Consider the following 22,012-nt stretch of genomic DNA (forward strand, 5'->3'; position numbering starts at 1 on the left):
ATTAGGCTTCACATTTGAAACTGTTTATGTTGGTGTTTTACTCTTGCTGTCATCACATTACAGAAGTGTTCTCCAAGTTCTTGTTGGCATACTTCATGTGGTTTTTATGCACTTTTCAAGAGGAGTTATGGTTTGGTGCTTCGTGACTTTTTTTTTTTTTTTTTTTTTTTTTTTTTTTAGCATTCGAGGCACCAATTACATGTCTTTTTGTTTGTGGTGGTTGTTTAAAATTAACATGGCATCTAAAGTAGTGAGTTTTGAATACAATAAATGTGTATTAAATGAACATTTAAGCAGAAAGAAGAGTAAATCTCATTCCATTTTCTCTGCAGTTTGTGTAGTGCTGATTGCAGTTGTCAACCTCAACCATTCTGTTATTTTGAGGAAAAAAATCTGGGGGGGTGACAAATTCTTATGAAAAATGCATACAAATACTTTTTTTTAATTTTTATATGAAATATATATTTTTCAAATAATTTCTTACTCTAAAACCAAGAAATGCATAAATCTAAAGTTGTGTTGCAAATTTGAGGTTGATATCTCAAAAAATGACCTTTCAGTAAGTTTTTGTTTGGGTGTAGTACCAAACGTTTCCATTAGATGAAATTAGTTTCCAATGTGGTCATTTTTGACCGAAAACGGTACCGGTGTGACTATTTTTTTTTCAGGACCATTTAACTTCTTCAAATCATGTCCATAATTTTGTGAGTGCCAAAACCTTTACAAAGTTTCGTACCATTCCTATGAAGTAAAACATTTCTAAAATTGAAAATTTTAGAACAGCGCTAAAGGGTTAAGGGAAATGTGAGTTAAACAATTACAAACTTAACATTTGGTCTCAAACTAGTTAGCCTCTTCTGAGTGACCACTAAATTAAGGCTACATTTGTCAGTCTATCAGTCTTTATTATTTTGATGGTAATTTAAATTTCATTTTTAATTTATTTAAATTCATTAAGGTTTTACGTTTTCAGATGTCCTAAATTTTGATAACAGGGCTGCAAAAATGTTCAAACCTGAAACCTTTTCTAAAGGTTTTCAAAGAACATTTAAAACAACCTATTTTTGTATGCAAAAAAATAGGCCGTCATTTCTGTGGATTCTTTTTTGAAAAACACTTTCTTCCTGACAAGCTTCACGACAAGCCAAATTTGACACGTGAGCATCTTTGTCATGTTTCACTGTGCTAGCCATGATCTAATCAACCGAGCAGTTGCCGCCACTGTATAATTTTCAGAAATGGGTCAGAAAATTTGGTTTAACTTCCATCCTTTTCAGTGATGGAGTTAAGTATGGCTGGCGTAACTACACAGAGACTCGAGAATCTGTCAGAGACGTTAAAGAGAGGTGGTTTGGCTTCGTTCTGCCTGACAACAGGAAGTACAAATTTTTTTCTTACACAGGATGTGGTTTCAGACATGCAAGTGTAAGAGGAAGAGGGGAGGGCTGGGAGAAGAGTGCACATTAAGTTTTTTGTCTTTTCTTTGAAAAGTTGGAACAGGTGCTTCTAAGATTTATGGTCTGATTTTTAATGTAATACTCTTTTATTCACCGGCGTTTCTATTTATAAGCACAAGATGCTATGAGAGAGGAAAAGATGGAACCTGAAGAGACGGAGGTTGATTCATCACCTTCCTGGTACGACTTCTTTTTTTTCACATATCATCAATAGTTGCTTAAACTAAACATTTAAGACATTTTGGTGTCGAAATATCACTCTGATCAGATGTTGTACCGGTCTAATATCCGATTACTAATGACTTAACCGATAATATATTCATGTCTTTTCAGTGTCATTATACCACTTATTTGGTCATTTTTCAGGTCTCCTGTATCTAGAGAGAGACTCCTCACATGTGCCAACTTGTCAGATTTTGCAGGGGTAAGATTTGTTTCTGTCATAAATCTTATACAACAAATTTTGATGGACAGACCTTGTACTGTAGGTCTTGCTCCTTTGAGGGAGACCAATGTGTTATCTGTTGGTTTTCTGAGCAGAAGAAAAGAAAACAAGACCCAAGTAGTGATGCTGAGAATTCAGCCCGAATCTTGGAGGACTGTGTAAGTTGTCTATGATATAAGAAACAGCATGTCTGTCGTAAAACGTTTTGAAATTGTCTTGTGGAATACTTGATGTTTGAATGTGACCATTTGAGCATCTGTTACAAAACAGCCGCGATATTTCCTGTTAGTCTGTCGTCTTGAGGTGATCTAAAGATGATCTACTCAGAGGTTAAAGCTCCTCCTCATTATCTCGAACTTAATCATTGATTATTTACGAGGATCTAATGTGGTTGAAAGTGGTCTGCCTGTTTGTGCTCTACAACGGAAACTTGTTAAGACAGACCAGGTGACTCTATAACAATCCACTTTTTACTGGTCTATTGCACAAGACATCTAGAGAAGATAGCACCCATTATTCATAGCCATTTTTTCATAGAATTGAAGGAAGGTTACAGTAAAAGAATGAAGCAACTTGTTCTTAGCTTCGTGTAAAAAGCTGACAGGAAAAAAAAGCTTTACAACTCAGTTTCCTGTCTCAATCCGCTACATGCACACACTCTGAGTGAAAGTGGTTCAGTCTCACTTGATGTTGGCATTTGCATTTCTTCAACTACCGGCACTTTAAAAAAAAAATCAACTCTCCTAAAAACACACTTAATGATCGATAAAAAAAATAATGATCGGCTGTGGGAACTGCGCAGGTGGAATATAACATTTCTGTTTTAACCAATTAGCATCTAGGACCTGAACTATGTGTTTTCTAAATTGGGTCTGATCATATTCTGTGGTGGAAATGACGTGGTGGAAAAGGCCCAGTTTTTGTCTGGCTGGGGCTAATTGTATAGTTAGAATTTAATACATGCTAAATGCACTCAATATTTTACACGTTAGGAATAATTCGGCAAAATTACAGCTTTACTGGAAATGACGCACAATAAAAATATTTCTCATCTTCCCACATGAGTTCATGTTTCATATCAAGCTCTTCACTAACGTTGTCATCTCCTTGGTAACAAAATAAACACATTTTTGATAAAGCTTTATGTTCTTTGATAAACAATTAAATTTTGCTTTGGAAATTACATAATTTGTCTAAAGGTGTTAAGATATTGATATAAAGAAAATAAATATGATTTTTCTTTTAGGTTATTATACTTTTTAAAATGCATTTTTTTACGATTTATGCTTTACTTTACAACTGAAGTCTGGGTATGAGGCAAGGGTTAAACAGTGAAATCAAGCAAAAGCTAATTATAAAGGCTGTTAAAAAAGTTTCCAAAATCACGAATAAAATAATGCCCGTAGCTGAAGAAACACCCACTCTGTGTGAATGCAAATGTCTGTCTCATTGTTCTCTGACTGATACTGATGTATTTACTGATATTCGGAATAAACTATTTATATATACCATATACGTTTACTGCTTTCATCTGATTGGTTGTGGTTATATGCTCGTGCTGACATTTGTGCTATGCTTCACGTCTCTTTCAGGAAGACGATGACTTTCCCATCAGTGACCACATGCAAGATTCTGAGGTACAGAAATTGATATGCATCTTTGTTCCTAGTACCTTTCTGCTGAATTCAGTAATGATCCATCAACCTTTTAAGTAGTAAAAACATCACGATCAAAGTCTGAGAAATCTCAAATTTCATAGTTGATCTATGCTGGTTAAATTCCTCAGTTTCAGTGAATATCTTGGTGATGCATTCTAGGCATTTCATGGTCCACGTAAACATGTACATTTTAACCTTGACCCTCATTCTCTTCTGCTGGCCTCATATTAGGGTCCATGTAACAAAAGAGTCAAACCAGTAGACAAAAGTGCTTCAGTCACTGGTATCATAACACCGGTGAAGACCCCTGCACTGAAACGCTTGGGGCAGTCCATACAGGTGAGTTATGCACACATACCGAAACCAGACAGCTTTTTCTCATTCATCATATTTAGCCAAAATCTTTAAACCTTTCATAGTTTAACTAACATCAACAATAACAGTGAGAACTACATTTTTGTGGGTTTTGCTAGGTTTTTTTCAGGGCCTTGCTAGGTGTTTGCATACATATATATTTAAATTGTGTGTATATGTATGTATGTGTATATATATATATATATATATATACAGGGGTGCACATAACTGGTGCTCACGTGTGGTAAAAATAAACGTCGCGCAGCAGAAAACATGGAAGGAAGCGCTTTTGAGTACCAACATTTTGGCCCAAAATGTTGGTACTCAAAAGCGCTTCCTTCCATGTTTTCTGCTGCGCGTCGTTTATTTTTACCACACGTGAGCACCAGTTATGTGCACCCCTGTATATATATATATATATATATATATATACTGTGCAAAAGTCTTATGCACATTAGTATTTTGACCCCCAAAAAATGGTTTTAAGCCAGTTATATCTTTTGCTGTAGTGTGTCAGTAGGAAATATAAGTTTACATATCTTAACATTAATTTTTTGTAATTGTAATAATCCAGTGACATTGACAACAGCGGTATGATCTGATCTCACCATCATCGAGCTTCATGATTACATGAAGAAACAGAAAAAACGGATAAGGACTAAATCCAGAAGATCTGCCACAACGTCTCCAAGATGCTTGAGGAAACCTTCTTGCAAAGCCACCTGAAAAACTATGGGCAACAAAAGTTTTAAACGCAAAGGATGGTCACATCAAAAATTGATTTGATTTAGTTAATAGAAGTTAATTGATCAATAAAACCTATTTATGACATTATTTTTTGAAAGCATCCTGACTTTACAGCATTTTTACACAAGTGTCTAAACCTTTTCACAGTACCATTGCTTTGCAGGAAGGTTTATTCAAGCGTCTCGGAGACGTTACCACAGTTCTTCTGGATTTATTCTTGTTTAAGTTTTTTCTGTTTCTTCATGTAATCCCAGATAGACTCGATGATGGTGAGATCAGAGCATACCGGCTGTTGTCGGACTCCTTGTGCATACAAAAATCTCACTGGATTATTACAATTAATGGCAAAATGAATGTTTGGAAATGTAAACTTATATTTACTGACATACAACAGCAAAAGATATAAATAACTGTCTTAAAAGCATTTTTTTGGGTGAAAATACTAGCGTGCCTAAGACTTTTGCACAGTACTGTATACTGTATATATATATAGCCTCATGTAGCCTACATAAATATATCAGTTTTACTCACGCTCTCTCTCACACGTGTGTAAATATCTAAATATTTGTGGGGTTTTTTGCTCAGCGTTCAATCAGTTTCCGGACAGAGGCCCGGCCGTTGCCCCCAATGCCAATAAGAACCCGTCAGAAGGCCTCTTCGTTTCCGCGGCGGCGGAGCAGCCAGCTGTGGAGTGATACAGTGGACACTACGAGCCACGAGCTCAGTACCAAAGAGATCAAACGACAAGAGGTGTGATAAAACAGCTTGAATGAATGCCACAACACAACGAAATGCGAAATGAGTAGTTTTGCATGATGTAATTCAAGTCTTAATTCATTCAACTTCTACTTAAAGTTACGTTCTCATGATTGGGCTTTAATTACAAGATTCAAACTGGTTGTCATGTACCTTAATACCTTTTTAAAGAGCTTTCAGCTGCCCAACTACCGCACTACTTTAGTTGTGAAACAGGAAGTGAGCTGGTATATGAGGCCATGTTCTCTATTTCAGTGTCAGAATTTCCTCTGAAAGACACTAGCTCTACCACACAGTAGCAGTTAGCACAGTCAAAACTGACTGGTAACTTGTGACAGCAGCACAGTTATAAATGTGTGTGTGTTTGCGGTATCTTCTACAAGGCCTCATGAAAACCACCTGTACACTTTATAGCCTTTATTTATGTATGATTTACATTTTAATTTTCTTCACCTGCAGGTAATCTATGAGTTAACCCAGGGAGAGAAACAGCTCATTGAGGATCTAAGTCTAGTGAAAAAGGTTTGTCCATAATTCAACAGGTTTATTTCTTCTGTCTTTATTGGATTAGATTTTAATTTCAGCTGTCCTCGCAGGTGTACTATGAACCAATGCTGAAGTTAGACATCTTGACAGAAAGTGAGCTGGGACAGATATTTGGAACCCTTGATTCTTTAATACCCCTTCATGAAGGTAAATGTCAGTGAACTCTTTGTAGGCGTTTCTTTGAAGTGTAATGATGTATTCACTACTATTTGCCTGTGCGATCAGATCTTTTAGCTCGTCTTGAAGGTCTTCGTGGAGCAGAGAAGACTGTGCAAGAGGTCGGCCCAACCATGATGGATTGGGTCAGTCTTACATTAGACAGCCTAGATAATAACAAGCCATTTTTTATAGTCCATATTTCATTCTTAAATCATTATTGACGCAGCTTCAATTTCACCCAAGTTCACCCACATAACTCAAAGAACACGTTTTCTCTTGGCTCTCCTTTCATAGTTTCCCTGTCTGGAGGCGTACATCACCTACTGTTGCAACCAGGTTGGGGCAAAAGCTCTGCTCGATCAAAAGAAGCAAGACCGGCGGGTCGAGCATTTCTTGCGGCTGTGTCAGGAGTCATCCTTCAGCAGAAAGCTGGACCTGTGGAACTTTCTGGACTTGCCCCGCAGCAGACTGGTGAAATATCCTCTGCTGTTAAAGGAGATCCAGAAGACAACCCCACCTGAACATCCGGACGAGGAAGCGTTGCCACAGGCTGTGAGTTTAGATGCTTCCACATACAAACTAACAAGTCACTTGTTTTGTTCCTGAATGAATCAGTGTTTTGAACAAATCGGTTGAGTGATTAATTAAATGATTCACACTTAAGCCAGTGGCTTGATTCTGAATAGCATACCAGCATATTCTTACTATATGCACCATCTAAATATATGGGAGAAAAGAAATGCTAGTATGCTACTTGAATTCAGCCGGTCGCTCATTTGGTTCATCGAGTTGTTATTGTAAACTAAAACTAAAACTGTTAGGGAATAAAATGGGGGAAAAATTGGAATACAAATAAATTTAAGCTAAATAGCACATGACTAGCACATTACAAAATTACTAAAATATAAAACTAAAAACTAATTTACAATTTTAATAAATACTATAATAGTAAGGGTGTCACGATTTCGATTTTAAATCGAAATCGATCGAAATTAATGCTAAATCTCGATTATCGAATCAAAAAACGGAATCGTCGATGCTGCCACGCCCCCATGTCACGTCAGCTCGGCTTGCCAAGCGAAAAAAAAAAGAAAAAAAAAACACGTGTTGAAGTGCTGCCAACTCTCACGCATTCACCGTGAGACACACGCAATTGACACTTTTCACACGCTCTCACGCCACACATCCATTTTCTCACGCACAGAAAAATCGCGAAGCAAAGAGGACACCGAGACCGACAGACTAGAGCAGGTTACTTTATGATATAAAAAAAATCTCAACTCTCAGATTCTGTCAATTTTATTACGGAATTCAAACAATAAATACCGCTTTGGCGCTTGTAAATGTTACGTGACAGATCCCTAGCGCACGTGAACCGATCATCTCTACTAGCTAATAGTAAAAAAACACGAACACTGTTGAAAGATACAGTACAACTTACCGAAATGTATATTCCTCATCCATAATATTGATCAATCAGTGTTTTTCATCAGCGTGAAGAGGTCAATAACATAGCTGGAGAACAATTGTCACATTTACCTCAGGAAAGCCATTTAATGACCATAATATAGGCTATAGCACTATAGTTGGCAAGAAAAAAATAGCTATTGAGAGTGTTTTGCTAAATATGTGTTACATATTTTTTATATTTTTTACTTTTATCATTAAATAAAGTTGTTATTATAATAAAAAAACGCATTATATTTAATTATTTTTAACCCTAAATAATAGCCTACTACCAGCTGATAGGGCTCTCTGTATGTTTACAGCATTAGTTGTTTTTTTTCTTGAGACAAATTAACGCCTATCTTGTGTAGCCTACCTAATATGTATCCAAATGAGTCAATATTAAATCAAATCACAATAATTGAATTGAATTTAAATAATAAAAAAGCGTAGCTTACCAGAAATTATACCATGTAAACATTGTAACATGTTGTCACTAAACCTAATACAATTCAGTTTAGTTACTAAAATGTTAGTGACAATCACAATACACTTATTGTGATGCAATTTTTTTTTACAATCAAACAAATCGAGAATCGAATCGAACCGTGACTTTAGAATCGAAAATGTAATCGAATCGAGGATTTGGAGAATCGTGACACCCTTATATAATAGTATATAAATAATACTAAAATAACACTAGTTTCTAAATTAATTTGTTTTTAGCAGTGCAGTAATTTATTTCTGAGAAACACTACTGATATTTGAAATCGACACCCAAGCAAACACACCCCTCCCTACATTGCTCCGCCCCCAAAATACAGGCAGTGACAGCTGGCTCATCACACAGCTCCAGCGATTATGGATGAATCAGATGTGATTCAACAACAACAGAAGCATACAACAGCGTATCTTTGTTCTATGAAACAGCAAAAAACAAACTTTCTCACGTATTGATTAGAAACAAAGCAACATCGTGTCCATTTTCAGAACTTCCCACAGTCTGATGTCTCACTCTCCAGTGCTGGAAAGCTTTTCCAATATTAATGCAGATCCTGGCTCTTGTCTAATTCTTCTTCCAATTCTATTCCTCAGACCTTTTCCGCTTTGGTAAAATTTCAGGCATCTCTCTTTCTACAGTCTTTCTACAAAAGAAAGACTCACTCTCTCTTCTCCCTCATGCTGTGTATAGGCCCTCTATTGCTGATTCTACATTGCTCTATTGCTCTACTCTACTCTATTGCGCTAAATGTACAAGAGTGCTTTTGTGCTCCGTAGATGATCCACTTAGTTTTTTGTCCTATTTACACAGTCAGGACTATGTACAAACACACCAACACACCAAATTGGCACCATTGTGCCAAATCATGTGTGTGTGAAGCAGACCCTGCAAATGAGCGGGAATAACGCTAAGAAAGAGAGAGAACAGACAAATATTCACAAAATTGTTTGTTTAGGTGATTTAAATTTTCAACAGTGTTAAATGAATCGGTTGAGCGTTTCAAGTATTCACTCATAAATAGTCTTTTTTTTTTTGCCAGCTACTGGTGTAACTGAAAGAGTCACTGAAAAATATAACCATTAATGCACTTACTGTCAGTCTTTCAGCAATGCACAAACACGGACAAGCGGAGTGATACAAACCGTGAAAAGGTCCACAGAGTTGTTGGACTGTATAGTAGTGCTCTTGGAATGCCAATCAAATTCAAAGACTAGAACTAAGTGTTGTATAATGCAATTTATAAATGAAATGATCTAATTATTAATGCATTCTTTGATCTCGTTACCTCAGATGGATCTTATCCAAAGGATTATAACAGAAGTCAATCTTAAAACTGGGGAGGCTGAGTGTCAGTTTTACAGACGGGGTCTGAGCTACTCAGAGGACAGCCAGAGGGTTGCAGAAATACAGGCCTCTCGTTTTTTGTACTGTCACGGTGAACTGAAGAGTACTAAAGGACAGGTACCTCATACATTGTAATCTGTTTACAAAAGAACTTTTGAATTAACAAAGCAGGTCTAATAACTAAACACAACCCACACTTCTATGCTAATCCTCCTTTCTCCTCTGTAGAAGCTGCACGTGTTCCTCTTTGAGCTGGTTTTGGTTTTGACTCGAGCAGTGCCACAGGACAGGGAAGGACCGCTCATGTTCCAGGTGTATCGTCAGCCCCTCCCAGCTGCTCACCTCCATCTGGAGGACCTTCCCGATGGAGAGCCAAGCAGTTCTGGATCCTTTCGTGGGGCCTTTACAGGCAATGATAAAGGTAAAGGCATTGCATCTTACACATCTTATTGTTTTTTATTTAAAAAAATTTTTTTTTAATATTTAATTTTATTATTTTTTTTACTTTTACTCCATCAGAATGGTAGGAAACTTGGTGACCTTTGTCCTTGCTATATAAACAAAACATTGGGGACATGATTCGAAAAAGCTAAATGGTCTTTAAAAAAAAGCTTCTGTTCGCTGTCAAAAGTGACCGCTATAGGAAAGGAATGGGAAATATGAAAAATATGAAAACAGCATTTTCTTGTTGTCACAATCTTCAAATATGCTACAGTGCAAAAAGAAGAAAAAAAAAAGGTGTGTGAAAGGGTGTGTAATTTTTCACTCTTGATGTTTTAGAGTTTAACCCTTCATTGCTGTTTTTTTTGTTTTTTTTGCACTGTAGACTGTGACAGTTTGTGAGATAATATCAATAATTCAGCCATAATGCAGGAAAATAGACACACAACACACACACACATACAGTTTACACACAGAAATGAACGGGTGAGACTGTAACAAAGCAAATTTGGAGAATTTGTGAAATAAAAGAATTCATCCAAAATGCAGAACACATATACAATAATTACATTGTAAAATATCCAAAATGCAAAATTGTAACATCCAGAATGCACAATGTTCAGGTTTGACTGTAATCATAATGCAAAAAAACTTTAAATCAACAACAACAAAAAAAAACTAAACTTTGAAAAAAAGTTTGATAATAATCAATGTCTTTGATAATATCTACATATATATCCAAATACAAAACCAAGTAAATATGTCTAAAATGTTCTTATAAGCTACTACACTGCCCTATATTTATATATAGGCATTTAGTGGTCACAACATGATATTACATAATATATTTATATGTATGTAATATTTATAATTGTTCCCACCAGTGGGCACTAACCTCCCTCTATTCATTGGATTTTAAATGTATTTGCTCTATTTTTAACTTAAATAGTGCACTAATGCTTAAAAATGTTTTTCTTTTCTAGAAATAATAATGGAAATAAATAAATTATTTATTTATTGAATAAATGGGTCTCAATATAGAGATATATATTGTTTATTACAATGAAATGCCCTCAAAATAAAAAATATTCATAAAAAAATACAAATATAGTTAGAGCAATCATGGTAGCGCGAACTCAACAAGTGTAAGGCCCAAATGAACAGTACCAGAGGGTTATAAAATGAAATATTTTGGATTTAGCATTGCTTTTATAATGCATGCAATGGATCGAAAGTTTGAATTGTTTATTTGTCTCTTTTATATATCCTTTTTATTTGAGATTGAAGACTTTCTAATTGCTTTTTTATCTCGTTCTAATTCCACATTTTCTGCTTCTGCCATCCACAGTGAAGAACTGTTTCCGTGTGAGCACCACAGGCCGCTCCAAGTCTCAGTCCCACAGCCTGCAGGCTAATGACTCCTTCAATAAGCAGCAATGGATTTCTTGTCTACGCCAAGCAATGGTCCAGTCACGGGACAGACAGGCTCAAGGCAGCCACTGCAAACCCTCCGAGCGTTTAAGCCCCGACCCGGCCCTCTATAACAACATCGCTGAACTGAACCTTAACTCTGATGTGGAGATGCCGGACACATAGGCCAGGGCTACCGGTGCTCCCTAGGTCACAAACACAGGATTTCACTTGTAATGTGATTGTGACGGTGACAGCCGACTTTCTCAGGATGAATGAAATCACGCAGTTGCTGTTTCACACCCTGTCTGGGAACTGTGAGAATAACGTCATGTAGCCATATTTGTATACTTCATATGTGAATGTTTGTTGGTGTCATGTATATTAGAGGGAATATTTTGTATTACATTTTTGCTTCTTGCTTCTTGAGAATTGTGTGAGATATTTGTTGAATATATGTGAACCATCTCTCAGTTCCTCATTCCTTTACATTGTGTTTGAATTGCATATCATTCCTCTCCATCTGATCTGGTTAATAAACAACAACATTAGTGCAATCTGAACGGTAACTAATCTTATGTGTGGCCAGGCTTTTTGTCATTGTACTTTGGCAGCATTTGGGCAAATAGTATTGCAAGTCTTTTATTGATATAACCTGAATGTACCCTTAATGCTTATTTTGCCATTTCTCTTATTTAAAGGTACTCTGGGACATTATAAAAAGGTATTTGTCCCCATTTTCCTTTCAGTGCACAATGGTTACCGTTTTGTTTTCAATAAACTGACAACTTTCATAAATGTGGACCTATTTAGTTTTTAACAAAACAGTTAAGATTATTATCTGAATGCATTGTTACAGCATAGACTAGTGCTAATTGTCACACTTTTTACTCTGAAGTATATCATGGTAGGTTTATATTTTACAGTCAAATGCACATACCGTAAAGTATTTTTCTACATATCAATTTTATTTCCCAGTAATGGGGCATGCTGTCATACTATATGGGATAAGTTTGAATCTTGGATCTGCTATAAATCTACACATTATTATAGGCTTCTCAGTTAAATGAATCAGGAGGGCGACCCCTAGGTGATCTGTGATGGTAATACAGTTGGCCTGCCAATTATTGTTTGACCTTAACTCTTTCATCACTGACGGATTTTTCTGGCTTTCCGTGTTTGAACTGTTATACGATAGGTGGCGCTATTACGCATTTTCTGAAAGTAGAGAATCTCTGGAGCAAAAAATAAATAAACGGCAAAAAAGAAGAAATAATCGATAAAAGCATTGCTTATGCACGTTGTAGTCTTTGGGAAAAAAGAATGCATGAAGCTAGAATATTTTTTTTTTAAGCAGAGGCTCTGTTGTTTTAATGTTCCATGCTGTTTACTTATAATGTTAATACAGTTTTTTTGCATAAAAAACAGACAAAAAATATATATTAGTAGAAAAACGAAAAGATATACCAATTTATGTATTTTATTATTATTATTTTATTTTTATTTATTTTTTTGTATCAATTTAAAGATTTTAAAATCAGACATTCCTTCTCATGTACTCTCTTTTGTAATATTTTTGCTTATTTTCGACCCTCAATCTGACCCTCTGTCGGGAATGATCTGTTTTAAGTGGGAGGCTCCTTTAAGGCTTGTCAGTAAACGGCCACTGTTAAGATGGCTGGCTATGGCTAACCTATTGCACATGAAACAGTATCAAGCCCTCGCTATTGCAGTGAGTAAGCGTTTTGAAAACATTATCGATATAAAATAGACAAAGCATTTACAGACAAAGCATTATAAAATCGTTTGCTCTGCGGTGTATCTGCTTTCAAATCCAATACAGCTGACTGCCTCCTCTGTCAAGAAAAGTTTCTCTGCAAACTCTCCATTACACGTGCCTCGTTTACATTTGATCCACTTGATCAAGTCTCTACAGAAATGCGCAGATGAACTGTTTAATAAAGGGGCATCTGTATCCTGTGGCTATCTGCAGGTTGGAGTAATGGGCATGACAAAAGTTTGGGACGTGGAGAACGGTTTTTATTATTGGTTGCAAAAGCTGTCTATCAGGGTGTGGGCTAGGGTTAGGGGTTAGTTTCTGTTGTAGCAATTCACCTTTCAATCCGACCCGCAACTGTAGCCTATCATATGTAGCCTACTGCCTCAGTGTTATAATGGCTGGGTTCTATTTGCTTTTGACGTGACAGTGTAGACAGTGTCAAGCCCGTTAGCAACTGAACGCCAGTGGGTGCGATAATGTAAAACTATTCAATGTCTTGCTCTGGAGACAGGCATATGCAAATCTGTATTTGCCAATGTGACGTCACAAATCCCACACTAACCAAACGAGCTGTTTTTAGAGCTGGATTAAATAAATGCTTTGTTTATAATGATGAGACTTTGGGATGTTTTAAATACTTCTTAAATGTTAAAAGATCAAGACAAATTTGATTTTGAAATGTGACTCCTTTAATTTTTTATTTTTTTTTTGCAAAGAAAGATATATTTAACAAAAATAAAATATTGAGTTGAATAGATAAAGCTACATTTTATGCATACATAAAAATACAAAACCACTGCTAGAGAAAATGCAAATAGGTGTAATTTACTTTTGACTCGGACTTAAACAGCTATTGTGATTTTCACAACTTTCCAGTGACTTTCAAAAGCTACTTCGTACACTAATATAGTAATTGAGACTAATAGGGGGAGAGCAGGTATGGTTGTAACATGGGGAGAGTTGTAACACCACCAATTCCACCAATCAGGGATAGGCTATAGGAGTGCTTTTGGGGATAGGTATTGGAGAGAATGGCTGGAAATGCACATGTACATTTACTTTATTTTATAAAGTAAAAAAAAGATATATATTTTGTGGTAAGAATGTATTTTTTTGGTCAAAACTATATTTTCTTTGGTACTTAAACTTTTACATATAAAATCATTTAATTTATATTAGATTTAATTGTAGTTTCTCAGGCAAAATGTGATGCATTTTTAACCTGCAAATTTCAAACCATTATGCTAATATGGCTTGCTAAACAATGGCTGACAGGGATGGGGTGTTGTAACACAACTTTAAAAAGTGTTACAACCAACCCCTTGCATAAAACTAAGAACAATTTCTTTTAAATAATATTATAGAATGCCAAAGTGTTTTTTTGTTTGTTTTTTTTTGTTTTGTTTTTTGCAGTCTCTGGGCCCACCAAACCTGCAATTTAGGGTTAGTTCACCCAAAGGGATAGTTCTCCCAGTTTCTTTCCTCTGTTGAACACAAAATAAAATATTTTAAAGAATTTTGGTAATTAAACATACCAGAACACGGTAGCCATTGACTTCCATAGGAAAAAAATACTATGGAAGTCAATGGGTGCCGTTAACTTTCTGGATACTAAAATTTTTTCTTTTGTGTTCAACAGAAGAAAGAAACTCATACAGGTTTGGAACAACATGAGGGTGAGTAAATGATGACAAAAAATATATATATATTTTTGGGTGAACTGTCGCTTTAACAACATTCGTTTATCACCATTGTGACTGATTGAGAATTTTCACACATAGACACAAACCTGGTAGTGGGGTAGATTGTAACAAAGGCACACCATGTATTTGACATCAACTTATAAGGGCTGTGATATTCTTACAGAGGTTTGAATGGGTGCCTTTTATAGTAAAATACTATACTATACTATTTGTATAAAAGTTTGAGCACTCTAGCTCAAAAATTCAGTGAGTTACAAATGCTGAAGCAAAAAGTGTTACAACCTGGTCTCCCCCTACTCTTTATAAACTTTGAAACTGGCATGCTTTCCAGAATTGTTTTTAAACATGTGCTTCAGTTTAATATAGTGACTGTGAGTTGCGTGTAAATGCTACTCTGAGTGTCAAAGCTGTTCTTAAGCAAAGGAGAAGACATGGCTAATTATAGAAGGTCCTACAGAGAGAGAGAGAGGAAAGATTAGCCATGATTAAAGCTTGTTCACAAACACAGCGACAGGACAGACAGGTGAACAGCGGCTGTAATGAGAGGACAATAACGTTTAAATGCTTTAAAACTGGGCTTGATGTTTAGACAGAAACACTGGAGCTCATTGATTATCAATCAAAAAAAAAAAATTGCTGAGACGATACTGGGTTTCTAAGGGTGAGTACACAAAATGTTTGTGTGATCATTTTATGTAATTAATGCAAAATCATTTAATGAGAAATATACCTTTTAAAAAATAATTCATTTTATGAATGGTTATGCTATTTTAATGTTTCTAAAAAGCATTGAAACACTGCTGCATTTTCTATAGCCAAGTGAATGATCATCTCTCTTTATATATATAGAAAATAGTTCTTGTCAATAATTTATTAATCAGTCAAAATAGATGACGTAGCAGGCATTTTTTTGAGACATTGTACAAAAAATGTCTTGACTGAACTTAAAATGTCAAGTTCCCATCACTTTCGAAACTGTCAAACAATGTGACCATATTCAATTTTCATGTTCCAGTGCATGCTGGGAAGAGGACTGAATCAAAAACCAATGTTTTCAGCAATATTTACTATCTAAGAATGATTTGTTTTATGATGTAGACTCTTTCCGTTTTGATTTAACGCACGGCACACTGTGACAATCAGTATAGCCGCTTAAAACACTTAGTAAACACTGTATTCAAAATAGTTTTCATTATTCGTTATTTCATTCACAGGTTCCTTGGTGAGGTTGCGTGGCATGAAGACGTAGTAATGCCAAGAGCTGAATCCTCCGCAATGGATAACTCGTGTCAGGCCTTGTGCCGCACCTTAGTCTCTCAAAACGGCCTTCAGCCACAGAACGTTGACATTTCACAGTCTGTACTATACACGTCCATCATGGGGCTTCTGCTGGTGACGGACAAAGAGGTGAGAGACTGTGCTGTGCCATTGACACAATCTGTCTTATTAGTGTGTTTGACACCTGGCACATATTATATATAGACCTATCCTGTCAACACATGTTGGGAACTAAAGGCTTAATAATTCATATAAAAAAGATTAGTTTTGGCACCTGTAAAGGTTCTCACCGCCGTTTCTCCAGTGAGTTAAGTATATCTGGTCTTAACCTCAGTGTCATATGTGATAGCGTCTTCCCTCCCTTTTTTTAATTGGATCAGAGATCTATAAATGGACACTCAATCACTGTAGGAGGGACGGTAAATGACAAACCAGTCACCGCTTGTGATGTAATTGAGGAAGTCACCCTGACAGTCATTTGCTGTCACTTTTTTATCCCACAGAGAGAGCTGCAACTGGGAAATGGACAAGTTGGATTGCGTAACATTGGAAATACTGTATGTTCTAGTTAACATGTAATGCTTATGTTTCAAAGAAAAATGGTATTGTTTTCCATACATATTCACACATTATCTTTTGTTTTAAGTGTTTCCTCAATGCCATCGTGCAGTGTCTCTCCCACACTCGTAGTCTTCGGGACTACTGTCTGATGAAAGCCTTTCTTCAGGACAAGCACTCCAACCAAGAACCTGTGCTTATGAATGGTAGGAACACTTCAGCTTTCATTTAAACATTATGTTTTGGGGTGTAGTGGTACAGAAATTCAAAATTTGAGCGCTATGGTTTGGGTTTGGGGTAGCATGATTATTTAAAGAACACAAATTTATTTATTTATTATTGTAATTAATTTTTTATGGTTGTATTTATTTATTACATTTTAGTTTATTCATTTTTTTGGATCAATTTAAAGATTTTAAAATCAGACTTTCCTTCTAAGGCACTCTCTTTGTTTGTGATTTACTCATAGAATTCTCTAAAGTTTTGGCTGGCCTGTGGGAATGTGATGGTGGGGAAACCACTGTGAATCCTGGGAAGTTTTATCGTGTCTTTAAAGAGTCTGTGCCTTATTTCAGTGGCTATAGGTATGTTCAATCCTAATTACCCTCTTACACTCTCTAATATTTAAAATATGTGTTAGTGTATTAACATGTGTCGATAATATCAGCAGTTGTTATGTACTGTATATAATATATAATCCCATTTCTTTCTCTCACACAGTCAACAAGATGCTCAGGAGTTCTTGCGGTTCCTCCTGGACAGGCTACATACAGAAATTAACCGTCGCCCATCCAAACGTCCCGCAGTTATTCAAATGAAGGAATCGACATACCCACGATTCAGGTACGCCATGAAGAGACAGATCCTGTGAGGAACAAACTGAGCTGGAGGCATTCAGATCCTCTAAAGCCCTCATTCTCTCCTGCAGGATTTCAGAGGAGGCCTTTGCAATGTGGCAGAGGCATCTTGACCGGGATGACAGTAAAATTGTTGGTAAGTAGCAGCGCTGTTAATATAATGAGGTATGTTTTTGGTGCCATATGGAGGGCATTACAGCTGTACATCACTGTGCAATCAACAGTAAAACTGACTTAATGTTTAAATATTTTGGTTGCATAATAAATTATACACTTTTTACTTCACTGATTCATAAGTAGACATTTTGACAGAAACATTTGACACACATCTTGCTTATTAGCTAAATGTGTAAAACGAACAATTAGACCATTTTAATTAGTCATTTACTACATGCTGTATTCAGGCACCTCACATATTATTATTATTAACATAATCATTATGTATATTTTTGTTTTGTTTTTATTGTTTAATGATTATTTGGTTAAAGTCTGCATGAAATGGAAGTTGCGAAAGTCTTTTATAGTGCGGTATCTGCTGTAAAAAAAACAAAAAACAATATTGATATGTTGTGTTATGTTTGCATGCTTGTATCTTTTTTCATTTCTGTCCATCCTAAACATTCTTCCCTTGTCACAGATTTGTTCTCTGGTCAGCTGCGCAGTTCCTTGCACTGTTCAGTCTGCTCCCATTACTCCAACACCTTTGACGTGTTTTGTGACCTGTCACTCCCCATCCCAAAGGTAACAATCTCAGGCCCTGTCCTCACCTTCTGGTGTTGTGTGGATGATGTGTCATTCTTTTGCGTGTGTGTGTGTGTGTTGCAGAAGAGTGATTATGGGCGAACTGTCACTCTGAAAGATTGTCTAGACCTCTTTTCACAAGAGGAAAAACTTGATAAAGAAAACTCACCGGTAAGTGAAAAGCATGGCTAGTTTGCTTGTGTTGAAAATGGTCTTTTATGCTGATACGTGTTGATTTGTATGTGTCTTAGATGTGTGAGCGGTGTAGCCGTCGCACTGAGAGCACAAAAAGACTGACCATCCAAAGGTTTCCTAGAATCCTGGTAATACGTATCCTTTTCAGTTAGTCAGTGCTGAGTTAAAAGGAAAGTTGATATTTCTCTCATGCCGTCCCTGATGTATATGGCTTTCTTCAGATAAACACTAGGGCTGCACGATATGAGGAAAAGCTGCGATGTGCGATTATTGCGATGACGATATGACTTGCGATAAATATTCAAATGTGAATGTTAGCTATACTGTTCCCATGTCTTAGTGCTTTAATAGGTTCTTTGCGTGATAGGTCAAACGTTTATTACCTGCCTGGTTCAGATTACACGATTTTAGCGCGATTTTGGCACGATCCGTTTGACGTATGGGTGTCGTGGGGATTCGTAAACGACAACGGGCGTCGGGACGCAAGATTCGATCGTTTCATCTCGTATAGTGTGTCATAGTGGGCGACAACCTACGTCGCGTCTGCGATGCTTCACGACATCACGACAGAAAGACTAGCATGTTTAATTTTTTAACGGTCCTCCATGACGGGTTGAGTATGTGAGCGAGAGTGAGGGAGCGAGCGAGCGCGAGCAACAGTGTGTGTGTGTGTGTGTGTGTGTGCGCGCGAGTGAGTGAGCGAGCGCGAGTGTGTGTGTGTGTGTGTGCGAGTGAATGTGTGAGTGTGACGGCACGCGATGACTGGTCGGAAAGCAACACGTAGTCTGACATGTTTCTAGTCACAACACGACAAGATTTTAGGAGTCAAAAACGTGGCCTAATCTGACTCCGTGACTATCATAACAGACACAAAAATCTTGTAATCTGAACCAGGCATTATTCATCGTGTCAGGCTGTCTGTTGCGATGTGTTCATCGCGCGAGTTCATATCGCGATGACGATGAAAATTCGATGTATCGTTCGGTTCAGCCCTAATAAACACTAAGGTTTTTAGAAAAATAATTAAACTCTGTGAGTCCATATAATGTAAAAATGGTTAAATAGGCGACCGTGACAGTTATCCATTCGACCCTTGTGGATGAATCAATGTCTTCTGAAGCGAAACAATTGGTGTGTGTAATATTTGTAACTTTTTTAACTATAAAAAGCTTAGAAGTGGCGGTTCTCTGTTCTTCCGCACTTACGTCATGTGTCACAACATCCCTCTTATGATTGTTACAGTAGACCGGAAGCAACGATTAATAGTTTAAAAAGTGAAAAATTTCTTACACACACCTTTTGTTTCGCTTTAGAAGATTGATTCATCACTGGGGTTGCTGTGTGTGGTTTTTCAAGCATCAACAGATCGACACCCATTCAATGGCATTATATGGATTTACAGTGATGGATTATTTTCCTAAAAATCTTTGTGTTTTATCGAAATAAAGAAAGTCATATAAACCTGGGATGACATGAGGTTGAGTAAATGATGAGAGATTTTTCATTTTTGGGTGAACTATCCATTTAATCAGAGTACATGCTTTATAAAAGAGACTTGCTTATCAACATTGACTTGACCTACCATCTCAGACTTAAATCGATTTACCATGTCAAGGTACTCAATCTCTAAAAGCACAGTGTCCATTTCCTTCCCCCTGACCGGGCTGGATTTGGGGCCATTTGGACCTGTTGACTGTGGTGAGAACAAGAATGAGTATAATGTACTAACTTTATACATGATAAAGTTCGAATATTGTTATGTTTAGTGGTGTATGCGATATGACTGAATGTTTGCTTTCAGGTCCAGTGCTGTATGATCTGTACGCAGTGTGCAATCATTCGGGAACAGTAAATATGGGTCACTACACAGCCGCATGTCGAGAGGAGGAGGGCTGGTGCTACTATAATGACTCATGGTGGGTGCAGTTTTTGCTCTGACCTTTTCTATACAATAAAACAATGGTATTTAAAGGGCAATACTGATAGAACTGAAAGAAGAAATTCTCTCACAATACAAGAATAGTAATTTGCTCCTATTAGAGATAATATAGAACATTTTTATTCCTTTGTTCAATGACATTCAGTTTGTTTTTAATCGTAAAAATTAATTAATAGTTATTTTGATTCATTGACCCGAAGACAATGTTCTGTTCTTTTCACAGTGTTGATGCAATATCAGAGGATAAGCTTCAGTCCAATCAGGCATATGTTCTCTTTTATGAGCTCAAAATCTGTAATATCACCAGAAAATGAGGGCAGAGAATGTATATTGTTATGAGAGACTTCAATGATTATTTGGCAAACTTCCACTGGCAAACAAGTTGCACTGTGATACGTGTTGAAAGCTAATGAGCAAGTCTGATCATTTCACTTCATTGTTAAATTTCATTATTAAAGCCATGTTATTGAGGTATTCTTTTTTACTACTGTAATTATTGTTTGTATTAACTTATTAACTTAATGCACATTCTTTTAGACAAAAATGTATGTTATAAAAAAAAATCTGTAGATGTGTTAGGAATTGTTGTTTGCATCAAAATTGTTTTTGTTTGACTTTTCTTGCATGCTCTTATTCTGCAATTAAAACCTGAATTGTTGTTTAATTAAGAATGTAAAAGCAGGGCTAAACTAAACAGGGGGGATTAATAGTATTGGATAATATAAAACCTTTGTCTGCCTGTGTGAGCACATGACTGTACTTTATGTCTGGCTTTACATATATGAAGACTTCCATCATTTTAAAGTTTTCATGCTTCTCTCATGGAATGACATGTAAAGTACTGTGCCATAAATTAATGCCCAATTCCTTCAATTTAAGCCTGGCGTAGAGGTGACCGTAACTTGATTATAGGTGTGTGTGTGTGTGTGTGTGTGCGTGTGCGTGTGTGTGTGCGTGTGTGTGTGCGTGCGTGTGTGTGTTATACATATGTAAAAAACGCTAATGTTTGTTTTAGTTTAAATGTAGAAGAATTCACATTTAAACTAACATATAATTTATGCCCACCCACATATAATTTAATAAATAAATATTTAATACATTTGTCTCCAGTTCACTTATTTTAATTCACTGTGGTACTGCATTAAAGAAATCTGAGTTTGATTGATTTTACAATAATAAAATCACACACACACACACACACACACACACACACACACACACACACGTTGGTTGGGTTTTCATGTGGGGACTTTAGACATTTTGTCCCCACAACATAGCGTTTAGGACCACAAACAAACACTCATGTTTACTTATCTATATCAATGGGGGCATTCCATAGACGTAATGGTTTTTATACTGTACAAACTGTATATTTCTATGCCCCTACACTAACCCTACCCCTAAACCTACCCATAACACAAAACTTTATGCATTTTTACATTTTTAAAAAGCCTTTAATTACTTTAGTTTTAGTTTTACAAACGAGGACGTCCCTAAAGGAAGGTTTTTGGAGATGTTGGTCACCTCTGGGTACAAATTTGTCCCCAAAATATAGTTACGTAGGTACACACACACACACACACACACACACACACACACACACACACACACACTCAATGTTTACAATAATATTTGCAGCTTGTGAAAACTGTAATACACTACCATTCATTGTAGTAAATTAACCCTTTCATGCATG

General features: G+C 36.4%; 2 protein-coding genes across 5 annotated transcripts; both read left to right on the top strand.

The window, feature by feature from the left end:
• Positions 1-395: 395 nt before the first annotated feature.
• arhgef3l (Rho guanine nucleotide exchange factor (GEF) 3, like) lies at positions 396-11,620 on the top strand. Of its 2 annotated transcripts, XM_079849591.1 has the most exons (13): positions 396-1,637; positions 1,824-1,881; positions 1,998-2,060; positions 3,495-3,539; positions 3,792-3,899; positions 5,247-5,411; positions 5,877-5,939; positions 6,014-6,110; positions 6,189-6,265; positions 6,417-6,674; positions 9,361-9,531; positions 9,643-9,835; positions 11,204-11,620. In XM_079849591.1, exons 1-13 carry the CDS (start codon positions 1,582-1,584, stop codon positions 11,449-11,451), a joined length of 1,602 nt encoding a protein of 533 aa, XP_079705717.1. In that variant the 5' UTR covers positions 396-1,581; the 3' UTR covers positions 11,452-11,620. The 2 variants fall into 2 exon arrangements, with proteins under 2 accessions (XP_079705717.1, XP_079705718.1); XM_079849592.1 differs by lacking the exon at positions 1,998-2,060 and having other exon boundaries at positions 1,397-1,637.
• Positions 11,621-12,919: 1,299 nt separating this feature from the next.
• On the top strand, positions 12,920-21,420 carry usp21 (ubiquitin specific peptidase 21). Of its 3 annotated transcripts, none has more exons than XM_079849364.1 (13): positions 12,920-12,997; positions 15,963-16,155; positions 16,530-16,583; positions 16,673-16,790; positions 17,054-17,168; positions 17,305-17,427; positions 17,513-17,577; positions 18,079-18,182; positions 18,267-18,353; positions 18,434-18,512; positions 19,968-20,075; positions 20,179-20,293; positions 20,540-21,420. In XM_079849364.1, exons 2-13 carry the CDS (start codon positions 16,000-16,002, stop codon positions 20,628-20,630), a joined length of 1,215 nt encoding a protein of 404 aa, XP_079705490.1. In that variant the 5' UTR covers positions 12,920-12,997; positions 15,963-15,999; the 3' UTR covers positions 20,631-21,420. The 3 variants fall into 3 exon arrangements, 2 of the variants coding, with proteins under 2 accessions (XP_079705490.1, XP_079705489.1); XM_079849363.1 differs by lacking the exon at positions 12,920-12,997 and adding an exon at positions 15,211-15,409; XR_013819004.1 differs by lacking the exon at positions 12,920-12,997 and adding an exon at positions 15,230-15,409 and having other exon boundaries at positions 19,968-20,098; positions 20,540-21,409.
• The last annotated feature ends 592 nt before the right edge of the window (positions 21,421-22,012 follow it).

The sequence above is a fragment of the Squalius cephalus genome (assembly GCF_949319135.1).
Source record: "Squalius cephalus genome assembly, chromosome: 18".
Lineage (NCBI taxonomy): Eukaryota > Metazoa > Chordata > Actinopteri > Cypriniformes > Leuciscidae > Squalius > Squalius cephalus.